We start from the raw sequence: 22842 nt of genomic DNA, 5'->3' as shown, positions 1-22842 counted from the left end.
TAATTGTGAATAATGATGAGTGTGAAAGTTAGACACACAAATATCATACCCCCAACACATGCTAACCTCTCACCAAAAAAAGTCAACCCCTACACACTCAACAAAACATGGAGTCAGTACGCAAGTAGGGAGGAAATGGCTTTGGGCCAACCGCCAATCAACCATCATCTGAGGAGGACAGTTCATTGACTGGCACCAAGTAATGGAAAAGGACTGTGATTACAAAACAAAGGATATCGTTTGTCCAAATCAATTGCGTGCCTGTCTAAAAATAGATTTCAACATGTTTTATCATTTCCAAAATCGCCAAGTTATCATGAATGCATTTTCCTTGCCTGGTCACAGCCTGTCCAACTGGTTGTTATTGGTTTAATCAGTCAATCTTTTTTTAACGACATACGACACATGGGAGTAACATAACAACTGAAATGAACAAGCTAAACTTACCCTCTGTTTTGGAGGAGGGCAGCATACGGTATTCTTTGTAGTTGCAACACTGTTTGGGGAAGGATTTTCTGGATGTACCATTTACACATCCTGGATACCAGGACTTCCTGTGCAGCTGAAGGGGAATGAGACAATTGTCAACACCCCCAGGTATGCACATACCTTTAACTGTAAAAGAAAGAGGAAGAGAGAGATTAAAATGAGTTCAATATCACTCTATTTTCTCTTCTGTTCTTGTACTTTTAGAGATATTTGGTATTTTTGTTTGTGCACTGCATGTCCCATGTGGGCCACCATACAGTACCTTCCAATGAGCTGGTGCTGAGAGATCTGTCCATGATGGCATAGCTTTCATTCCTCGTCATCTTTGAAGGAGTACTGAGGGTGGTGTCACCCTGACAAACACAAATACAAACACAGACACACATTACAATCAACAACCAAGTCTGGCCTATTGAGGAGTGACGGACTCCATCCTAGCTGGAGGTGTGCTCTCATCATATCTACGAAGATAGACAGGGCTCTAACTCCCCTAGCTCCACAATGAGATAAGGTGCAGGCCAGGATAGTGGAGTTTGCCACTAGCACAGTCAGTGTAGTCAGCTCAGCTATCACCATTGAGACCGTGTCTGTGCCTCGACCTAGGTTGGGCAAAACTAAACATGGCGGTGTTTGCCTTAGCAATCTCACTGGAATAAAGACCACCTCCATTCCTGTCATTATTGAAAGAGATTGTGATACCTCACATCTCAAAATAGGGCTACTCAATGTGTTAGATCCCTAACTTCCAAGGCAGTTATAGTCAATGAACTAATCACTGATCATAATCTTGATGTGATTGGCCTGACTGAAACATAGCTGAAGCCTGATTAATTTACTGTGTTAAATTAGGCCTCACCTCCTGGTTACACTAGTAACCATATTTTGTCCCGTGGAATAAATGTTGTGGATCTTAATGTTTTCCTCATAATCCTGGACTGTTGGACCACCATTTTTATTACATTTGCAATCGTAACAAACAATCTGCTCAGACTCCAACCAAGGATCATCAAAAGTTATGCTATAAATTTTCGGACAACACAAAGATTCCTAGATGCCCTTCCAGAATCCCTCCGCCTACCCAAGGACGCCAGAGTACAAAAATCAGTTAACCACCTAACTGAGAAACTCAATTTAACCTTGAGCAATAGCCTAGATGCAGTCGCACCCCTAAAAACAAAAGGCATTTGTCATAAGAAACTAGCTCCCTGGTATACAGAAAATTCCCGAGCTCTGAAGCAAGCTTCCAGAAAATTGGAACGGAAATGGCGTTACACCAAACTGGAAGTCTTACGACTAGTTTGGAAAGACATTACCGTGCAGTATCGAAGAGCCCTCACTGCTGCTCGATCATCCTATTTTTCCAACTTAATTGAGGAAAATCGGAAAAATCCTAAATGTATTTTTGATACTGTCGCAAAGCTAACTAAAAAGCAGCATTCCCCAAGAGAGGATGGCTATCACTTCAGCAGTGATAAATAATAAACTTCTTTGAGGAAAAGATCATGATCATTAGAAAGCAAATTACAGACTCCTCTTCAAATGTGCCTATTCCTCCAAAGCTCAGTTTTCCTGAGTGTGCACAACTCTGCCAGGACCTAGGATCAAGGGATACACTCTAGTGTTTTAGTACTATATCTCTTGACACAGTGATGAAAATAATCATGGCCTTCTTAACCTTCAAGCTGCATATTGGACCCTATTCCAACTAAACAACCGAAAGAGCTGCTTCCTGTGCTTGACCCTCCTATGTTGAACATAATAAATAGCTCTCTATCCACCGGATGTATACCAAACTCACTAAAAGTGGCAGTAATAAAGCCTCTCTTGAAAAAGCCAAACCTTGACCCAGAAAATATATAAAAACTATCGGCCTATATCAAATCTCCCATTCCGCTCAAAAATGTGAGAAAAAGCAACTCACTGCCTTCCTGAAGACAAACAATGTATACAAAACGCTTCAGTCTGGTTATAGACCCCATCATAGCACTGAGACTGCACTTGTGAAGGTGGTAAAGTACCTTTTAATTGTGTCAGACGGAGGCTCTACATCTGTCCTAGTGCTCCTAGACCTTAGTGCTGCTTTTGATACAATTGATCACCACATTCTTTTGGAGAGGTTGGAAGCCCAAATTGGTCTACACGGACAAGTTCTGGCCTGGTTATTAAGATCTAATCTGTCGGAAAGATATCAGTTTCTCTCTGTGGATGGTTTGTCCTCAGACAAATCAACTGTAAATTTCGGTGTTCCTCAAGGTTCCGTTTTAGGACCACTATTGTTTTCACTATATTTTTTACCTCTTGGTGATGTAATCCGGAAACATAATGTTAACTTTCACTGCTATGCAGGTGACACACAGCTGTACATTTCAATGAAACATGGTGAAACCCCAAAATTGCCCTCCCTGGAAGCCTGTGTTTCAGACATAAGGAAGTGGATGGCTGCAAATGTTCTACTTTTAAACTCAGACAAAACAGAGATGCTTGTTCTAGGTCCCAAGAAACAGAGAGATTTTCTGTTGAATCTGACAATTAATCTTGATGGTTGTACAGTCGCCTCAAATAAAACTGTGAAGGACCTCAGCGTTACTTTGGACCCTGATCTCTTTTTTGACAAACATATCAAGACTGTTTCAAGGACAGCTTTTTCAAAACTACGTAACATTGCAAAAATCAGAAACTTTCTGACCAAAAATTATGCAGAAAAATGTGTCTATGCTTTTGTTGCTTCCATGTTGGACTACTGCAATGCTCTACTTTCTGGCAACCTGGATAAAGCACCAAATAAACTTCAGTTAGTGCTAAACACGGCTGCTAGAATCTTGACTAGAACCCCAAAATTTGATCATATTACTCCAATGCTAGCCTCTCTCCACTGGCTTCCTGTAAAGGCAAGGGCTGATTTCAAGGTTTTATTGCTAACCTACAAAGCATTACATGGCTTTGCTCCTACCCATCTTTCCGATTTGGTCCTGCCGTACATACCTACGTACGTACGCTACGGTCACAAGACGCAGGCCTCCTTACTGTCCCTAGAATTTCTAAGCAAACAGCTGGAGGCGGGGCTTTCTCCTATAGCTCCATTTTTATGGAATGGTCTGCCTACCCATGTGAGAGACACAGACTTGGTCTCAACCTTTAAGTCTTTACTGAAGACTCATCTCTTCAGAAGGTCCTATAATTGAGTGTGGTCTGTCCTAGGAGTGTGAAGGTGAAAGGAAAGGCACTGGAGCAATGACCCGCCCTTGCTGTCTCTGCCTGGCCGGTTCCCTTCTCTCCACTGGGAGTCTTTACAGGGGCTGAGTCATTGGCTTACTGGTGCTCTTCCATGAGTGTGTCACTTGAGTGGGTTGAGTTACTGACGTGATCTTCCTGTCTGGGTTGGCGCCCCCCCTTGGGTTGTGCCGTAGTGGAGATCTTTGTGGGCTATACTCGGCCTCGTCTCAGGATGGTAAGTTGGTGGTCAGAGATATCCCTCTAGTGGTGTGGGGGCTGTGCATCGGAAAAGTGGGTGGGGATATATCCTTCCTGTTTGGCCCTGTCCGTGGGTATTGTCGGACGGGGCCACAGTGTCTCCCGACCCCTCCTGTCTCAGCCTTCAGTATTTATGCTGCAGTAGTTTATGTGTCGGGGGGCTAGGGTAAGTCTGTTATATCTGGAGTATTTTGCCTGTCTTATCTGGTGTCCTGTGTGAATTTAAGTATGCTCTCTCTAATTCTCTCTTTCTTTCTCTCTCTCGGAGGTCATGAGCACTAGGACCATGCCTCAGGACTACCTGGCTTGATGACTCCTTGCTGTCCCCAGTCCACCTGGCCATGCTGCGGCTCCAGTTTCAACTTTTCTGACCTTGGCTATGAAACCCTGACCTGTTCACCGGACGTGCTAAGACCTGACCTGCTGTTTTCAACTCTCTAGAGACAGCAGGAGCAGTAGAGATACTCTGAATGATCGGCTATGAAAATCCAACTGACAGTTGCACCCTCGACAACCACTGTGATTATTATTATTTGACCCTGCTGGTCATCTATGAACATTTTAACATCTTGGCCATGTTCTGTTATAATCTCCACCCGGCACAGCCAGAAGAGGACTGGCCACCACTCATAGCCTGGTTCCTACCTAGGTTTCTTCCTAGGTTCCGACCTTTCTAGGGAGTTTTTCCTAGCCACCGTGCTTCTACACCTGTACTGCTTGCTGTTTGGGGTTTTTGGCTGGGTTTCTGTACAGCACTTTGTGACATCAGCTGATGTAAGAAGGGCTTTATAATACATTTGAATTGATTTGATCTTAGTCAAAACCAGTCTGCAGTTTCGGCATCTTATATAACTCTAGTGGAATATTTAACAGTGACCTCAACCTGGATACACACATCATAAACAACAGTCATGAAGCAGTGAGAGGGTAAACGTACCACTGCCATTTGTGTGAAGGAGCGCTTGACGTTGTTGGCTATGGCGATTCTGGTGGGACTCATGTCTCTGTAGGCCTGGACAAAGTTCTCCATTGACCTGCAAAAGAGCATTTACTTACCATCGCTGTACACTACTCTAGCTCTAACAACCATCAGTACAAGAACAAAACTGAATAAAAACCGGTAGGACAGACACACAGAATCAGTAGGATAGACACACAGAATCAGTAGGATAGACACACAGAATCAGTAGGACAGACACACAGAATCAGTAGGACAGACACACAGAATCAGTAGGACAGACACACATAATCAGTAGGACAGACACACTGAATCAGTAGGACAGACACACAGAATCAGTAGGACAGACACACTGAATCAGTAGGACAGACACACTGAATCAGTAGGATAGAGACACAGAATCAGAAGGACAGACACACAGAATCAGAAGGACAGACACACAGAATCAGTAGGACAGACACACAGAATCAGTAGGACAGACACACAGAATCAGTAGGATAGACACACAGAATCAGTAGGATAGACACACATAATCAGTAGGACAGACACACAGAATCAGTAGGACAGACACACAGAATCAGTAGGACATACACACAGAATCAGTAGGACAGACACACAGAATCAGTTGGACAGACACACAGAATCAGAAGGACAGACACACAGAATCAGTAGGACAGACACACAGAATCAGTAGGACAGACACACAGAATCAGTAGGATAGACACACATAATCAGTAGGACAGACACACATAATCAGTAGGACAGACACACAGAATCAGTAGGACAGACACACAGAATCAGTAGGACAGACACACAGAATCAGTAGGACAGACACACAGAATCAGTAGGATAGACACACATAATCAGTAGGATAGACACACATAATCAGTAGGACAGACACACAGAATCAGTAGGATAGACACACATAATCAGTTGGACAGACACACAGAATCAGTAGGACAGACACACTGAATCAGTAGGACAGACACACAGAATCAGTAGGACAGACACACAGAATCAGTAGGACAGACACACAGAATCAGTAGGACAGACACACAGAATCAGTAGGACAGACACACTGAATCAGTAGGACAGACACACAGAATCAGTAGGACAGACACACTGAATCAGTAGGACAGACACACAGAATCAGTAGGACAGACACACAGAATCAGTAGGACAGACACACAGAATCAGAAGGACAGACACACAGAATCAGTAGGACAGACACACAGAATCAGTAGGACAGACACACAGAATCAGTAGGATAGACACACAGAATCAGTAGGATAGACACACATAATCAGTAGGACAGACACACAGAATCAGTAGGACAGACACACAGAATCAGTAGGACAGACACACAGAATCAGAAGGACAGACACACAGAATCAGTAGGACAGACACACTGAATCAGTAGGACAGACACACTGAATCAGTAGGACAGACACACTGAATCAGTAGGACAGACACACTGAATCAGTAGGACAGACACACTGAAGGCCCTCTATAGTACCTCTGCTTGTGCATCATGTTGACTGGCATGTTCTGACATGAGTGGCTTCTACCCATGGAGTTCACCTGTAGTAGAGAGTTTAACGGAGGATCTGGGGGCCACTGCAGGTTCTGATGTCCACCCATAGAGGACAGAGGTGTGCTGGCTGGGGCGTGGTAGGGGGGGATCTGTGTGGAGCCTGTGTATGGCAGAGTAGGCCTGGAGTCCATGGGGCTCATTTGGCTGTGGTTGGGGCCTCTCTTGTCTCCTGGGGCACACTTGGCGGGCTGGTAGTGGTCAGACTGTGGGGATCTCAGGTTTTGGAAGAGGCTGGCGATGTTGCTGAAGCTATTCTGTGTGGTGAGGTGGCCCTCTGGGCCTCCAGGCACCTCCTCAGGAATGATGGGATGGAGCTGGAAGTCCTCTCCGTCCATGGGGATGTAGGGTGCCAGGGTCTCCAGGTCCATATCACTCAGGGCCGACTGAGAGGGTCACATCACATTACATCACACAACCCCAAGAAAGCAACCATGACCAATTGTGTTAAATAAATGTCAATCTAGTATAATGTCAACCTTCCTCATCCACACTGATTCAGTAATGGGTCTGTGAAGTGCCAGTAAGACTGACCTGGGTGCTCCCAGGGCTCTTGGGCCCCTCTGTGTCGAGAGCAAAGAGCTTCTCAGTCAGCTCTACCTTCAGGTCACTCTCTCTCTCATTGTAGTAATCCCCTGGGCTGCTGGGCTGTACCCACAGAGAGGAGAGAGGGAGAGAGAGAGACAGAGAGAGGGAGAGAGATTGAGAGAGAGAAAGAGGACAGGACAAAAGCTCCCTTGAGGCCTAAGTAACTAAGTGACCAGTGCTTATTCCAACCATCCACCCCTTTATTCTCACAACACTCTGCCCCCTGTTGCAAGCACCTGGGATCCATGCCCACTCCATAACACACACACCAGTGGAGGCTGCCGAGGGGAGGACGGCTAATAATAATGGCTGGAACGGAGTGAATGGAATGGTATCAAACCATGTGTTTGATGTACTTGATGCCATCCACTCATTCCGCTCCAGCCATTATCACGAGAATGTCCTCCCCAATTAAGGTGCCACCAACCTCCTGTGATATACACACACACAAACAAGTTTTGGGACACTGTAAAGTCCATGGAGAACAAGAGCACCTCCTCCCAGCTGCCCATTCCTCCCCAGGCTAGGCAACACGGTCACCACCGATAAATCCATGATAATCGAACATTTCAATAAGCATTTCTCTACGGCTGGCCATGCTTTCCTCCTGGCTACCCCAAACATGGCCAACAGCTCTGAACCCCCGCAGCTACTTGCCTGAGCTTCCCCATCTTCTCCTCTACCCAAATCCAGATCGCAGATGTTCTGAAAGAGCTGCAAAACCTGGACCAGTACAAATCAGCTGGGCTAGACAATCTGAACCCTCTCTTTCTAAAATTATCCGTCGCCATTGTTGCAACCCCTCTTACCAGTCTGTTCAACCTCTCTCTCGTATCGTCCGAGATCCCTAAAGATTGGAAAGCTGCCGCGGTCATCTCCCTCTTCAAAGAGGGTGACACTCTCTTTGAAAAAGCCTTTCTAAAGTCTTTGAAAGCCAAGTAAATAAACAGATCACTGGCCATTTCGAATCCCACCGTACCTTCTCTGTTGGGCAATCCGGTTTCCGAGCTGGTCGTGGGTGTACCTCAGCCACGCTCAAGGTACTAAACGATATCATAACCGCCATCGATAAAAGACAGTACTGTGTAGCCGTCTTCTTAGACCTGGCCAAGGCATTCGACTATGTCAATCACCGTATTCTTATCGGCAGACTCAATAGCCTTGGTTTTTTCAAATGACTGCCTCGCCTGGTTCACCAACTACTGCGCAGACAGAGTTCAGTGTGTCAAATCGGAGGGCTTGTTGTCCAGACCTCTGGCAGTCTCTATGGGGGTGCCACAGGGTTCTTTCTCTGTATATGTCAACGATGTCTCTCTTACTGCTGGTGATTCCCTGATCCACCTCTACGCAGACAACACCATTCTGTATACTTCTGGCCCTTCTTTGGACACTGTGTTAACAAACCTCCAAACGAGCTTCAATGCCATACAACACTCCTTCCGTGGCCTCCAACTGCTCTTGAACGCTAGTAAAACCAAATGCATGCTTTTCAACCGTTTGTTGCCCACACCCTCCCGCCTGACTAGCATCACTACTCTGGATGGTTCTGACCTAGACTATGTGGACAACTACAAATACTTAGGTGTCTGGCTAGACTGTAAACTCTCCTTCCAGACTCATATCAAACATCTCAATCCAAAATCAAATCTAGAATCGGCATCCTATTTCGCAACAAAGCCTCCTTCACTCACGCCGCCAAACTTACCCTAGTAAAACTGACTATCCTACCGATCCTTTACCTTGGCTATGTCATCTACAAAATAGCTTCCAATACTCTACTCAGCAAATTGGATGTAGTCTATCACAGTGCCATCCGTTTTGTTACCAAAGTGCCTTATCCTGTTAGGTTAAGTGGCAGTATGTCACGTTTGATGAATTGCGTGCCCAAACTGAACCGCCTCCTACTCTGTCCCAGATGCTAATATATGCATATTGTTATTAGCATTGGATAGAAAACACTCCGACGTTTCTAAAACTGTTTGAATGATGTCCGTGAGTATAACAGAACTTACAGTATATGGCAAGCAAGAACCTGAGAAGAAATCCAAACAGGAAGTGAGAAGTCAAATTTCAAAACAGAGCCAATTTAAATCCCTGATAGATATGGATGTGCTCGCACTTCCCAGGGCTTCCACTAGATGTCACCGTCTTTAATCCTAGTTTTAACATTATGCTATAAAGGAGGGGCTCATGAGACCCATTTTAGTGAGTGGTCTGTCTCAGTCTCATGAAGCGCGCTCCCAAGAGAGTGTCCTCTCGTTCCAGGGCTTTTATTCAGACAATGAAATTCTCCGGTTGGAACCTTATTGATTATAATTGTTAAAAACATCCTCAAGATTGATTGCAGACATGTTTTGACTTGTTTCTAGAACCTGTAACGGAACTTTTTGAGTTTTTGTCATGGAGGAAATGGTCACGTCTCCATGAAGATGGATTACTGGACTGAACATGCTGACAACAGGTGGTTAAATGATGGGCTTTATGGAACTTTATGCAACAAATCAGTCGTTTATTGTCGAACTGGGATTCCTGCGAGTGCCTTCTGATGAAGATTATCAAAAGTAAGTTAATATTTATAGTGTTTTTTCAAACTAATGTTGACTCCAAGATGGCGGAATTGTCTAGTTGTTTATAAGCAGGTACTGAGCACCGTTCTCAGATTATGCTTTTTCCGTTAAGTTTTTTTAAAATCTGGCACAGCGGTTGCATAGAGGATCAGTCTATCTTTAATTGTGTGAATAACACTTGCATCTTTTATCAATGTTTATTATGAGTGTTTCTGGGAAAATCACCGGATGTTTTGGAATCAAAATATTACTGCGTCAATGTAAACTGGAATTTTTGGATATCAATATGCACATTATCGAACAAAACATACATGTCTTGTGTAACATGATGTCATATGAGTGTCATCTGATGAAGATCATCAAAGCTTAGTGATTAATTCTATCTATATTTCTGCTTTTTGTGACTCCTCTCTTTCGCTGGAAAATGGCTATGTGTGTTTTTGTGACTTGACTATGACCTAACATAATCATATGTGGTGCTTTCGCTGTAAATCATTTTTGAAATCGGGCACCATGGATAGATTAACAAGATGTTTATCTTTCATAGGCTGTATTGGACTTGTTAATGTGTGAAAGTTATATATTTATAAAAAATATTTTTGAATTTTGCACGCTTCCTTTTTCAGCGGAATGTTGAGGTGGGGTTCCGCTAGCGGAACGGCCAATCCTAGACAGGATTTATACCACCCACCACTGCGACCTGTATGCTCTAGTCGGCTGGCCCTTGCTACACGTTCGTCGCCAGACCCACTGGCTCCAGGTCATCTATAAGGCTATGCTAGGTAAAGCTCCGCCTTATCTCAGCTCATTGGTCACGATAACAACACCGACCCGTAGCATGCGCTCCAGCAAGTATATCTCACTGGTCATCCCCAAAGCCAAGACCTCCTTTGGCCGCCTTTCCTTCCAGTTCTCTGCTGCCAGTGACTAGAACAAATTGCAAAAATCGCTGAAGCTGGAGACTTACATTTCCCTCACTAACTTTAATCATCAGCTATATGAGCAGCTAACCGATCGCTGCAGCTGTACATAGTCCATCTCTAAATAGCCCACCCAATCTACCTTCCTCATCCCCATATTGTTTTTATTTACTTTGCTGTTGTTTTGCACACCAGTATCACTACTTACACACCATCATCTGCTCATCTATCACTCCAGTGTTAATCTGCTAAATTGTAATTACTTTGCTACTATGGCCTATTTATTGCCTTACCACCTCACGCCATTTGCACACACTATATGTAGACTTTTTTTCTATTGTGTTATTGACTGTACGTTTGTTTATTCCATGTGTAACTCTGTGTTGTTGTTTCTGTCATACTGCTTTGCTTTATCTTTATCTAAATAATAAAAACACACACACAAACACATGCACACACACAAACAAGTATACACATCGTGACACATGCACACACGCACAAACAAATGCACACATCGTGACACACATGCAGGATCACACACACGTAGGCTACGCAGGCACACACACACACACTTCATAAAAGTGGAAGAAAAGCTAGTAAAACAGGCTTGTGGTAGAATATGTGGTGAACAAGACAATAGATGACAGGAGAGTTCTGGAAGAGTTCAAGGAGAGTTCAATGATAGTTCAAGGAGGATTCAAGGAGAGTTCAAGAAGAGTTCTAGGATAGTTCAAGGAGATTTCTAGAAGAGTTCAAGGAAAGTTCTTGAAGAGTTCTAGAAGAGTTCTAGGAGAGTTCTAGGAGAGTTCTAGGAGGAAACCAGGGGCAGTAGTAGCTACATACCGTGGAATAACTGCTCAGGCTAGGGGGGGCAGTGCTGGGGGTGGCGCTGCCCGGTGTAGGGTTCTGGGGTACTGAGAAAGTGGCAGCCATTTGTTTGGACATGTCTCCTGATGGGCAGGGTTTGTGGGGATCACTACCCCAGCTCTGAGGGGCCGGGGTGGGAATGGGAGACATCTTGGGGTATAAAGGAGGATGAGGCTCCTCAAATGGTGGCCTTCCTGTAGACAACCATATAAACAGTAAACGGTTAGGATTCCTGTTTTCAAAGAAGTTATAGTATTATCTTAGACTACAGATGGTGTAATCTTGTCCACAAGCCAGCTCTCTCTCTGTCAAACTGTCTGGTTTCACAACACCTCAGAACGGGACTTGATTGGAAGTCTATGGCAGTAGATGACGACACAACTGCTGGTTTTAATTGGGTAAACTCTCAGTCCATCAACATCTAGCATAACCCTGAGAACCTACCCTACATTGTGGACTTCAAATCGCGAGCAGCGCAAGTGATTTAAACAAGGAAGTGAGTTCAGAAAATCTAAAGTATGCATCTTAGAAATAGTTTTCACATATAAACTTTATATGCCCAAACTCAGATTCAATTGGGCTTCCCAAAACCAATATGGTCAATGTCCTAGAAACATTTTTTTATTGCCAATTGTCGACATTTTTCTAAGTCCCATCTAATACAGCTATAGTAGGCTTGCTCCCTCTCCCACCTCAATTTCAACCACATCAAGTCCCAGTTTGTTGCACAGTTATCAGGCTCTATGCACCATCAATTGGAGCATTGGGGCGACGTTAGAGATGGTGCAGGTTTAAGTGCATGGCTTTGGTAAGATGGATAGTAATGGGATGATATGGGGTATAGTTAAGGAGAGATCTAAAGTAGAATGGGAGATATTGGGGGGGATTCTGACCAAAGTCGAGGGTGATGATGGCGTCTCCAGGTGTGGGGGCCAGTTGAGCAAGGTCCTCTGGGTCCTCTTTCAGTTTGGTGAACAGGATCTCCATGGGCTCCGTGGCCACCGCAGCACCACTCTGACTGAAGAAGCTGTTCATGTTGTGTGGCTTGAACAGGGACTCAGTCTGGTCCATGGAGAAGATCATGGACTTGTTCTCCACGTCACTGAAAACCCAGAGAGAGACAGAGGGATACCTCAGGGATGTGTTATGTTACCTACTACGACCCCTTCCATCTCAGCCTCCAGTATTTATGCTGCAGTAGTTTATGTGTCGAGGTGCTAGGGTCAGTCTGTTAAATCTGGAGTATTTCTCATGTCTTATCCGGTATGCTCTCTCAAATTCTTTCTCTATTTCTCTCGGAAGACCTGAGCCCTAGGACCATGCCTCAGGACTACCTGGCTTGATGACTCCTTGCTGTCCCCAGTTCACCTGGCCGTGCTGCTGCTCCAGTTTCAACTGCGGCTATGGAACCCTGACCTGTTCACCGGACGTGCTACCTGTCATAGACCTGCTGTTTTCAACTCTCTAGAGACAGCAGGACCGGTAGAGATACTCTGAATGATCGCCTATGAAAAGCCAACTGACATTTACTCCTGAAGTGCTGACCTGTTGCACCCTCAACAACCACTGTGATTATTATTATTTGACTCTGCTGGTCATCTATGAACATTTTAACATATTGGCCATGTTCTGTTATAATCTCCACCCGGCACAGCCAGAAGAGGGCTGGCCACCACTCATAGCCTGGTTCCTCTCTAGGTTTCTTCCTAGGTTTTGGCCTTTCTAGGGAGTTTTTCCTAGCCACCGTGCTTCTACACCTGCATTGCTTGCTGTTTCGGGTTTTAGGCTGGGTTTCTGTACAGCACTTTGAGATATCAGCTGATGTAAGAAGGGCGTTATAAATAAATGTAATTTGATTTACTAACAGATTAAGCTAATGTACTACTGCAATATATTTGAAATATCAGCCTTCCACAATCACTCCCCCCCCAATGTTGGACACTATGGGCCAGTTTCCTGGACACAGGTTAAACCTTGTCCTGGACATCCTGGAGTAGGGTTAATCAGGGTATGTCCCCCTCTGCCTCCCCACCCAAACCTCACCATCTTAACCTCTGACCCCCATCCCTTGACCCCTGACCCTTGACCTGAGACCGGTGACCCTACCTGAGGACATAGTTGACACAGACAATGCACTGCGGCTGGGAATTCCGGCTGTTGTAGATGACTGTGCCCTGGGTCTCCACCCACACGTAGCCTCCATGTTTGGCCAGCATACGATACTGTCCACTCACGGCCTGGCCTTTACTGCACACTGTACAAAGATGGAGAGAGATTTTTTAACATACTTTAATTTAAACTTTATTTAACTAAGCAAGTCTGTTAAGAACATATTCTTATTTCCAATGATAGCCTACCGGGGAACAGTGGGTTAACTGCCTTGTTCAGGGGAAAAAACGACCGATTTAACCAAAATAGATAGATACAGTGCCTTGCGAAAGTATTCGGCCCCCTTGAACTTTGTGACCTTTTGCCACATTTCAGGCTTCAAACATAAAGACATAAAACTGTATTTTTTTGTGAAGAATCAACAACAAGTGGGACACAATCATGAAGTGGAACGACATTTATTGGATATTTCAAACTTTTTTAAGAAATCAAAAACTGAAAAATTGGGCGTGCAAAATTATTCAGCCCCCCTTAAGTTAATACTTTGTAGCGCCACCTTTTGCTGCGATTACAGCTGTAAGTCGCTTGGGGTATGTCTCTATCAGTTTTGCACATCGAGAGACTGACATTTTTTCCCATTCCTCCTTGCAAAACAGCTCGAGCTCAGTGAGGTTGGATGGAGAGCATTTGTGAACAGCAGTTTTCAGTTCTTTCCACAGATGTATTTATTTATTTATTTTACCTTTATTTAACCAGGTAGGCAAGTTGAGAACAAGTTCTCATTTACAATTGCGACCTGGCCAAGATAAAGCAAAGCAGTTCGACAGATACAACGACACAGAGTTACACATGGAGTAAAACAAACATACAGTCAATAATACAGTATAAAAAAGTATATATACAATGTGAGCAAATGAGGTGAGAAGGGAGGTAAAGGCAAAAAAGGCCATGGTGGCAAGGTAAATAGAATATAGCAAGTAAAACACTGGAATGGTAGTTTTGCAATGGAAGAATGTGCAAAGTAGAAATAAAAATAATGGGGTGCAAAGGAGCAAAATAAATAAATAAATTAAATACAGTTGGGAAAGAGGTAGTTGTTTGGGCTAAATTATAGGTGGGCTATGTACAGGTGCAGTAATCTGTGAGCTGCTCTGACAGTTGGTGCTTAAAGCTAGTGAGGGAGATAAGTGTTTCCAGTTTCAGAGATTTTTGTAGTTCGTTCCAGTAATTGGCAGCAGAGAACTGGAAAGAGAGGCGGCCAAAGAAAGAATTGGTTTTGGGGGTGACTAGAGAGATATACCTGCTGGAGCGTGTGCTACAGGTGGGAGATGCTATGGTGACCAGCGAGCTGAGATAAGGGGGGACTTTACCTAGCAGGGTCATGTAGATGACATGGAGCCAGTGGGTTTGGCGATGAGTATGAAGCGAGGGCCAGCCAACGAGAGCGTACAGGTCGCAATGGTGGGTAGCATATGGGGCTTTGGTGACAAAACGGATTGCACTGTGATAGACTGCATCCAATTTGTTGAGTAGGGTATTGGAGGCTATTTTGTAAATGACATCGCCAAAGTCGAGGATTGGTAGGATGGTCAGTTTTACAAGGGTATGTTTGGCAGCATGAGTGAAGGATGCTTTGTTGCGAAATAGGAAGCCAATTCTAGATTTAACTTTGGATTGGAGATGTTTGATATGGGTCTGGAAGGAGAGTTTACAGTCTAACCAGACACCTAAGTATTTGTAGTTGTCCACGTATTCTAAGTCAGAGCCGTCCAGAGTAGTGATGTTGGACAGGCGGGTAGGTGCAGGTAGCGATCGGTTGAAGAGCATGCATTTAGTTTTACTTGTATTTAAGAGCAATTGGAGGCCACGGAAGGAGAGTTGTATGGCATTGAAGCTTCCCTGGAGGGTTGTTAACACAGTGTCCAAAGAAGGGCCGGAAGTATACAGAATGGTGTCGTCTGAGTGGAGGTGGATCAGAGACTCACCAGCAGCAAGAGCGACCTCATTGATGTATACAGAGAAGAGAGTCGGTCCAAGAATTGAACCCTGTGGCACCCCCATAGAGACTGCCAGAGGTCCGGACAACAGACCATCCGATTTGACACACTGAACTCTATCAGAGAAGTAGTTGGTGAACCAGGCGAGGCAATCATTTGAGAAACCAAGGCTGTTGAGTCTGCCGATGAGGATGTGGTGATTGACAGAGTCGAAAGCCTTGGCCAGATCAATGAAAACGGCTGCACAGTAATGTTTCTTATTGATGGCGGTTAAGATATCGTTTAGGACCTTGAGCGTGGCTGAGGTGCACCCATGACCAGCTCTGAAACCAGATTGCATAGCAGAGAAGGTATGGTGAGATTCGAAATGGTCGGTAATCTGTTTGTTGACTTGGCTTTCGAAGACCTTAGAAAGGCATGGTAGGATAGATATAGGTCTGTAGCAGTTTGGGTCAAGAGTGTCCCCCCCTTTGAAGAGGGGGATGACCGCAGCTGCTTTCCAATCTTTGGGAATCTCAGACGACACGAAAGAGAGGTTGAACAGGCTAGTAATTGGGGTGGCAACAATTTCGGCAGATAATTTTAGAAAGAAAGGGTCCAGATTGTCTAGCCCGGCTGATTTGTAGGGGTCCAGATTTTGCAGCTCTTTCAGAACATCAGCTGAATGGATTTGGGAGAAGGAGAAATGGGGAAGGCTTGGGCGAGTTGCTGTTGGGGGTGCAGTGCTGTTGACAGGGGTAGGAGTAGCCAGGTGGAAAGCATGGCCAGCAGTAGAAAAATGCTTATTGAAATTTTCAATTATGGTGGATTTATCAGTGGTGACAGTGTTTCCTATCTTCAGTGCAGTGGGCAGCTGGGAGGAGGTGTTCTTATTCTCCATGGACTTTACAGTGTCCCAGAACTTTTTTGAGTTAGTGTTGCAAGAAGCAAATTTCTGCTTGAAAAAGCTAGCCTTGGCTTTTCTAACTGCCTGTGTATAATGGTTTCTAGCTTCCCTGAACAGCTGCATATCACGGGGGCTGTTCGATGCTAATGCAGAACGCCATAGGATGTTTTTGTGTTGGTTAAGGGCAGTCAGGTCTGGGGAGAACCAAGGGCTATATCTGTTCCTGGTTCTAAATTTCTTGAATGGGGCATGTTTATTTAAGATGGTTAGGAAGGCATTTTTTAAAAATATCCAGGCATCCTCTACTGATGGGATGAGGTCAATATCCTTCCAGGATACCCCGGCCAGGTCGATTAGAAAGGCCTGCTCGCTGAAGTGTTTCAGGGAGCGTTTTACAGTGATGACAGGAGGTCGTTTGACCGCTGACCCATTACGGATGCAGGCAATGAGGCAGTGATCGCTGAGATCTTGGTTGAAGACAGCAGAGGTGTATTTAGAGGGGAAGTTGGTTAGGATGATATCTATGAGGGTGCCCGTGTTTAAGGCTTTGGGGAGGTACCTGGTAGGTTCATTGATAATTTGTGTGAGATTGAGGGCATCAAGTTTAGATTGTAGGATGGCTGGGGTGTTAAGCATGTTCCAGTTTAGGTCGCCTAGCAGCACGAGCTCTGAAGATAGATGGGGGGCAATCAGTTCACATATGGTGTCCAGAGCACAGCTGGGGGCAGAGGGTGGTCTATAGCAGGCGGCAACGGTGAGAGACTTGTTTTTAGAGAGGTGGATTTTTAAAAGTAGAAGTTCAAATTGTTTGGGTACAGACCTGGATAGTAGGACAGAACTCTGCAGGCTATCTTTGCAGTAGATTGCAACACCGCCCCCTTTGGCAGTTCTATCTTGTCTGAAAATGTTGTAGTTTGGAATGAAAATGTCTGAATTTTTGGTGGTCTTCCTAAGCCAGGATTCAGACACAGCTAGAACATCCGGGTTGGCAGTGTGCTAAAGCAGTGAATAGAACAAACTTAGGGAGGAGGCTTCTAATGTTAACATGCATGAAACCAAGGCTATTACGGTTACAGAAGTCGTCAAAAGAGAGCGCCTGGGGAATAGGAGTGGAGCTAGGCACTGGATTCACCTCTACATCGCCAGAGGAACATAGGAGGAGTAGAATAAGGGTGCGGCTAAAAGCAATAAGAATTGGTCGTCTAGAACGTCTGGAACAGAGAGTAAAATGAGGTTTCTGGGGGCGATAAAACAGCATCAAGGTATAATGTACAGACAAAGGTAAGGTATGATGTGAATACAGTGGAGGTAAACCTAGGTATTGAGTGATGAAGAGAGAGATATTGTCTCTAGAAACATCATTGAAACCAGGAGATGTCATTGCATGTGTGGGTGGTGGAACTAATAGGTTGGATAAGGTATAGTGAGCAGGACTAGAGGCTCTACAGTGAAATAAGCCAATAAACACTAACCAGAACAGCAATGGACAATACATATTGACATTAAGGAGAGGCATGCTTAGTTGAGTGATCAAAAGGGTCCAGTGAGTGGAGAGGTTGGTTGAGGGTCACGGCGATTTAGACAGCTAGCCAGGCCATCGGTAGCAAGCTAGCATAGGATGGAGGTCTGTTGTTAGCCACCTCTTGCGTTCGGTCAGTAGATTAGTGGGGTTCCGTGTGGTAGAGGGGATTAATCCAAATCACACAACAACAACAAAAATAAGAACAATAGATATAGTTATAGAGGCCCGAGAAGAAAACATAATAATAATAAAAATAAATAAATTGTCCGATTGTCTATTCAGATAGCAGCCGGTAAGACAGCTAACGGTTAGCGGGCCGCAGATGGGCGTTCAGGTAACGTCGCGACGGAGGAGCCAGCCGGATCTCCTTCAGGTAGATAACGTCGGCAGTCCAGTTGTGAAGGCCCGGTGGGGCTCCGCGTAGGCAGTAAAACGGGTCCGGATAGGTGACTGCAGCCCAGGAGTGAATGATGGAACTCAGGAGTGATTGACGGAGCTGGCTAGCACCGGAACAATCGATGTTTGCTCCGGAATCGACGAAAGCCGACTGTCACACGGATAGCAGCTAGCTAGCTGTGAGATGCGGGTATGAATGTCCAGAGAGCAGTTGAAATCCAGGGACATGGAGAGAAAAATTGGTCCGGTATGTTCCGTTCCGAGCCGATCTGCGCCGTACAAAACTGGCGATAGATTTTCGATAGATTTTCGAGCTAAAGGATAGCTGATGACCACAAACCGTGGTTAGCTGAATACTAACGATTTGCCAGTAAAGAAGCTAACTAGCTTCTGATTAGCTTCTGGATTAGCTTCTGGGCTAGCTCCTGGCTAGCTTCTGGCTAGTTTCTGGCTAGCTTCTTGGAGTTTCTGGCTAGCTTCTTGGAGGATTACAGATCTGAGGTAAATAATATTTTTTTATAAATATAAATTGGTGAGGCTGGTTGCAGGAGAGTGTTTAGAAGATGAGTTGATGGAAAATAAAAATAAACTGTATGTGAAAAGATGTATGTATGTGACAAGACGAGGACAAAAGACGTCTGAACTGCTATGCGATCTTGGAGAATCAGGATTCTCGATTGGATTCAGGTCTGGACTTTGACTTGGCCATTCTAACACCTGGATATGTTTATTTTTGAACCATTCCATTGTAGATTTTGCTTTATGTTTTGGATCATTGTCTTGTTGGAAGACAAATCTCCGTCCCAGTCTCAGGTCTTTTGCAGACTCCATCAGGTTTTCTTCCAGAATGGTCCTGTATTTGGCTCCATCCATCTTCCCATCAATTGTAACCATCTTCCCTGTCCCTGCTGAAGAAAAGCAGGCCCAAACCATGATGCTGCCACCACCATGTTTGACAGTGGGGATGGTGTGTTCAGCTGTGTTGCTTTTACGCCAAACATAACGTTTTGCATTGTTGCCAAAAAGTTCAATTTTGGTTTCATCTGACCAGAGCACCTTCTTCCACATGTTTGGTGTGTCTCCCAGGTGGCTTGTGGCAAACTTTAAACAACACTTTTTATGGATATCTTTAAGAAATGGCTTTCTTCTTGCCACTCTTCCATAAAGGCCAGATTTGTGCAATATACGACTGATTGTTGTCCTATGGACAGAGTCTCCCACCTCAGCTGTAGATCTCTGCAGTTCATCCAGAGTGATCATGGGCCTCTTGGCTGCATCTCTGATCAGTCTTCTCCTTGTATGAGCTGAAAGTTTAGAGGGACGGCCAGGTCTTGGTAGATTTGCAGTGGTCTGATACTCCTTCCATTTCAATATTATCGCTTGCACAGTGCTCCTTGGGATGTTTAAAGCTTGGGAAATCTTTTTGTATCCAAATCCGGCTTTAAACTTCTTCACAACAGTATCTCGGACCTGCCTGGTGTGTTCCTTGTTCTTCATGATGCTCTCCTTGAGCTTTTAACGGACCTCTGAGACTATCACAGTGCATGTGCATTTATACGGAGACTTGATTACACACAGGTGGATTGTATTTATCATCATTAGTAATTTAGGTCAACATTGGATCATTCAGAGATCCTCACTGAACTTCTGGAGAGAGTTTGCTGTACTGAAAGTAAAGGGGCTGAATAATTTTGCACGCCCAATTTTTCAGTTTTTGATTTGTTAAAAAAGTTTGAAATATCCAATAAATGTCGTTCCACTTCATGATTGTGTACCACTTGTTGTTGATTCTTCACAAAAAAATACAGTTTTATATCTTTATGTTTGAAGCCTGAAATGTGGCAAAAGGTCGCAAAGTTCAAGGGGGCCGAATACTTTCGCAAGGCACTGTATAGATAGAGAGAGAGAGAGAGAGAAAGTATAATTCAAGCAGGATGGAGGTGAACAGAAGAGGAACTCAGACAGCAAGCAGCAGAGTGAAGAGCAGAGAGGTTCAGGTCAGTGTAAGTCTAAGATAGAGGGTGAAGAGCAGAGAGGTTCAGGTCAGGGTAAGACTAAGAAAGAGGGTGAAGAGGAGAGAGGTTCAGGTCAGGGTAAGACTAAGATAGAGGGTGAAGAGCAAAGAGGTTCAGGTCAGTGTAAGTCTAAGATAGAGGGTGAAGAGGAGAGAGGTTCAGGTCAGTGTAAGTCTAAGATAGAGGGTGAAGAGCAGAGAGGTTCAGGTCAGGGTAAGACTAAGAAAGAGGGTGAAGAGGAGAGAGGTTCAGGTCAGGGTAAGACTAAGATAGAGGGTGAAGAGCAGAGAGGTTCAGGTCAGGGTAAGACTAAGATAGAGGGTGAAGAGGAGAACGTTTTAGGGGTGAGGAGAGAATGAGAGATAGAGAAGTACTGTATCAGGGTAGAGAAGAAGAGGAGTTGGCTCAAGTCCAGGGCTGGCTTGTAAAAGGAGCAGGCCAGGGGTAGTAGGGGTCCCAGGGCTGGCTTATTAAGGAGCAGGTCCAAGGTCATAGGGGTCATCCCAGGGCTGGTTTGTGAGAGGAGCAGGCCCGGGGTCGTAGGGTTCATCCCAGGGCTTCTATGTGAAAGGAGCAGGCCTGGGGTAGTAGGGTCATCCCAGGGCTGGCTTGTGAAAGGAGCAGGCCTGGGGTAGTAGGGTCATCCCAGGGCTGGCTTGTGAAAGGAGCAGGCCTGGGGTAGTAGGGTCATCCGAGGGCTGGCTTGTGAAAGGAGCAGGCCTGGGGTAGTAGGGTCATCCTAGGGCTGGCTTGTGACAGGAGCAGGCCTGGGGTAGTAGGGTCATCCCAGGGCTGGCTTGTGAAAGGAGCAGGCCTGGGTAGTAGGGACATCCCAGGGCTGGCTTGTGAAAGGAGCAGGCCTGGGGTAGTAGGGTCATCCCAGGGCTGGCTTGTGAAAGGAGCAGGCCTGGGGTAGTAGGGTCATCCCAGGGCTGGCTTGTGAAAGGAGCAGGCCTGGGGTAGTAGGGTCATCCCAGGGCTGGCTTGTGAAAGGAGCAGGCCTGGGTCTTAGGGCTGGATAAGAGTGAGTAAACACAGACCAGGGCTGCTCCAGGCCAGTCACGTTGCCGTAGAGACTTCAGCTGGCCACAGAGATCCCACCTGCTCAGTGCATTCAGAAAGGAGTACTAGACTCACAAAGGAGTCGAGCTGCTAGTACTAGCGCGCGTGCACACACACACACACACACACACTTCCCCTATTACAGAGAGAGGCTTTAATGATGTGTAAATGTCACTGTGGGACAGAAGCCATCTCACCGGAGGGCCTCATTACAGGGGCAATGTGGGACACCTGGTCCCCTGTCACTACAGATGCCCTGCGCTCGTCTTATCTCCCCAGTCACAGGTCAGCCCTAATGGGATTGAAGACATCTTAATACCGGCCCAGGTCCACAGAGCCATGATAATGAAATAAGTCCTGTTTTGAATTATATTCAGAACTCACATCTGAAATGTCATTTGGCTGACAGAGTGGCCTGGTGGGGTTTAGATGTGATGTGAGGGTATTGTGTGTGAGAGGGGTTGGGGGCTGATGTGAGGGTACTGTGTGTGAGGGGGGATGGGGGCTGATGTGATGTGAGGGTATTGTGTGTGAGGGGTTCTGGGGCTGATGTGAGGGTATTGTGTGTGAGGGGGATCTGGGGGATGATGTGATGTGAGGATATTGTGTGTAAGGGGGTCTGGGGGATAGTGTGAAGGTATTGTGTGTGAGGGGGACTGGGGACTGATGTGATGTTAGGGTATGGTGTCTGGGGGGGGGGGGGGGGGACTGGGGGCTGATGTGAAGTTATTGTGTGTGAAGGGGGATGGGGGGTGATGTGATGGTATGATGTGTGAGGGGGCCTGGGGACTGCTGGGATGTGAGGGTATGATGTGTGAGGGAAGCTGAACATTGCCTGTGTGGTGTTGTTACAGAAGCTGGTGGAGGTCAACATGGATTGTCATCTCTGGGCTGGTAAAAGCAATAACCATACACGAAACACGGTGCCAGAGGTAGCGAGAGGTGGACAGAAAGGAAATCAAGGTAACAGGATGGAAACTAAAAAAACATAAACTGCAGGTGTTTGACTAGGGCCTGCTACAGTAGCACAAACATAAACAACATGTGTTTGAATAGGGCCTGCTACAGTAGCACAAACATAAACAACAGGTGTTTGAATAGGGCCTGCTACAGTAGCACAAACATAAACAACATGTGTTTGAATAGGGCCTGCTACAGTAGCACAAACATAAACTACAGGTGCATGAATAGGGCCTGCTACAGTAGCACAAACATAAACAACATGTGTTTGAATAGGGCCTGCTACAGTAGCACAAACATAAACAACATGTGTTTGAATAGGGCCTGCTACAGTAGCACAAACATAAACTACAGGTGTTTGAATAGGGCCTGCTACAGTAGCACAAACATAAACTACAGGTGTTTGAATAGGGCCTGCTACAGTAACACAAACATAAACTACAG

At 45.3% G+C, this 22842-nt stretch overlaps 1 protein-coding gene across 2 annotated transcripts in view; it reads right to left on the bottom strand.

Annotated features, from left to right (window-relative positions):
- LOC110503001 (endothelial PAS domain-containing protein 1) overlaps positions 1-22842 on the bottom strand; it is an 87919-nt gene that overhangs the window by 733 nt on the left and 64344 nt on the right. For both annotated transcript variants that reach the window (XM_036960863.1, XM_036960864.1), the window contains exons 8-15: positions 13558-13705; positions 12345-12553; positions 11428-11645; positions 7044-7157; positions 6435-6895; positions 4898-4994; positions 752-842; positions 448-615 (exon numbers count right to left, since the gene is read on the bottom strand). In XM_036960863.1, the coding sequence (XP_036816758.1) occupies positions 448-615; positions 752-842; positions 4898-4994; positions 6435-6895; positions 7044-7157; positions 11428-11645; positions 12345-12553; positions 13558-13705 (1506 nt within the window). The remainder of the gene's footprint in view (positions 1-447; positions 616-751; positions 843-4897; positions 4995-6434; positions 6896-7043; positions 7158-11427; positions 11646-12344; positions 12554-13557; positions 13706-22842) is intronic.

This window comes from Oncorhynchus mykiss, chromosome 23 (assembly GCF_013265735.2).
Source record: "Oncorhynchus mykiss isolate Arlee chromosome 23, USDA_OmykA_1.1, whole genome shotgun sequence".
Taxonomy (NCBI): Eukaryota; Metazoa; Chordata; class Actinopteri; order Salmoniformes; family Salmonidae; genus Oncorhynchus; species Oncorhynchus mykiss.
The sequence above is the reverse complement of the archived record's forward strand: the minus strand, read 5'-3'. Positions and strand labels throughout refer to the sequence as shown.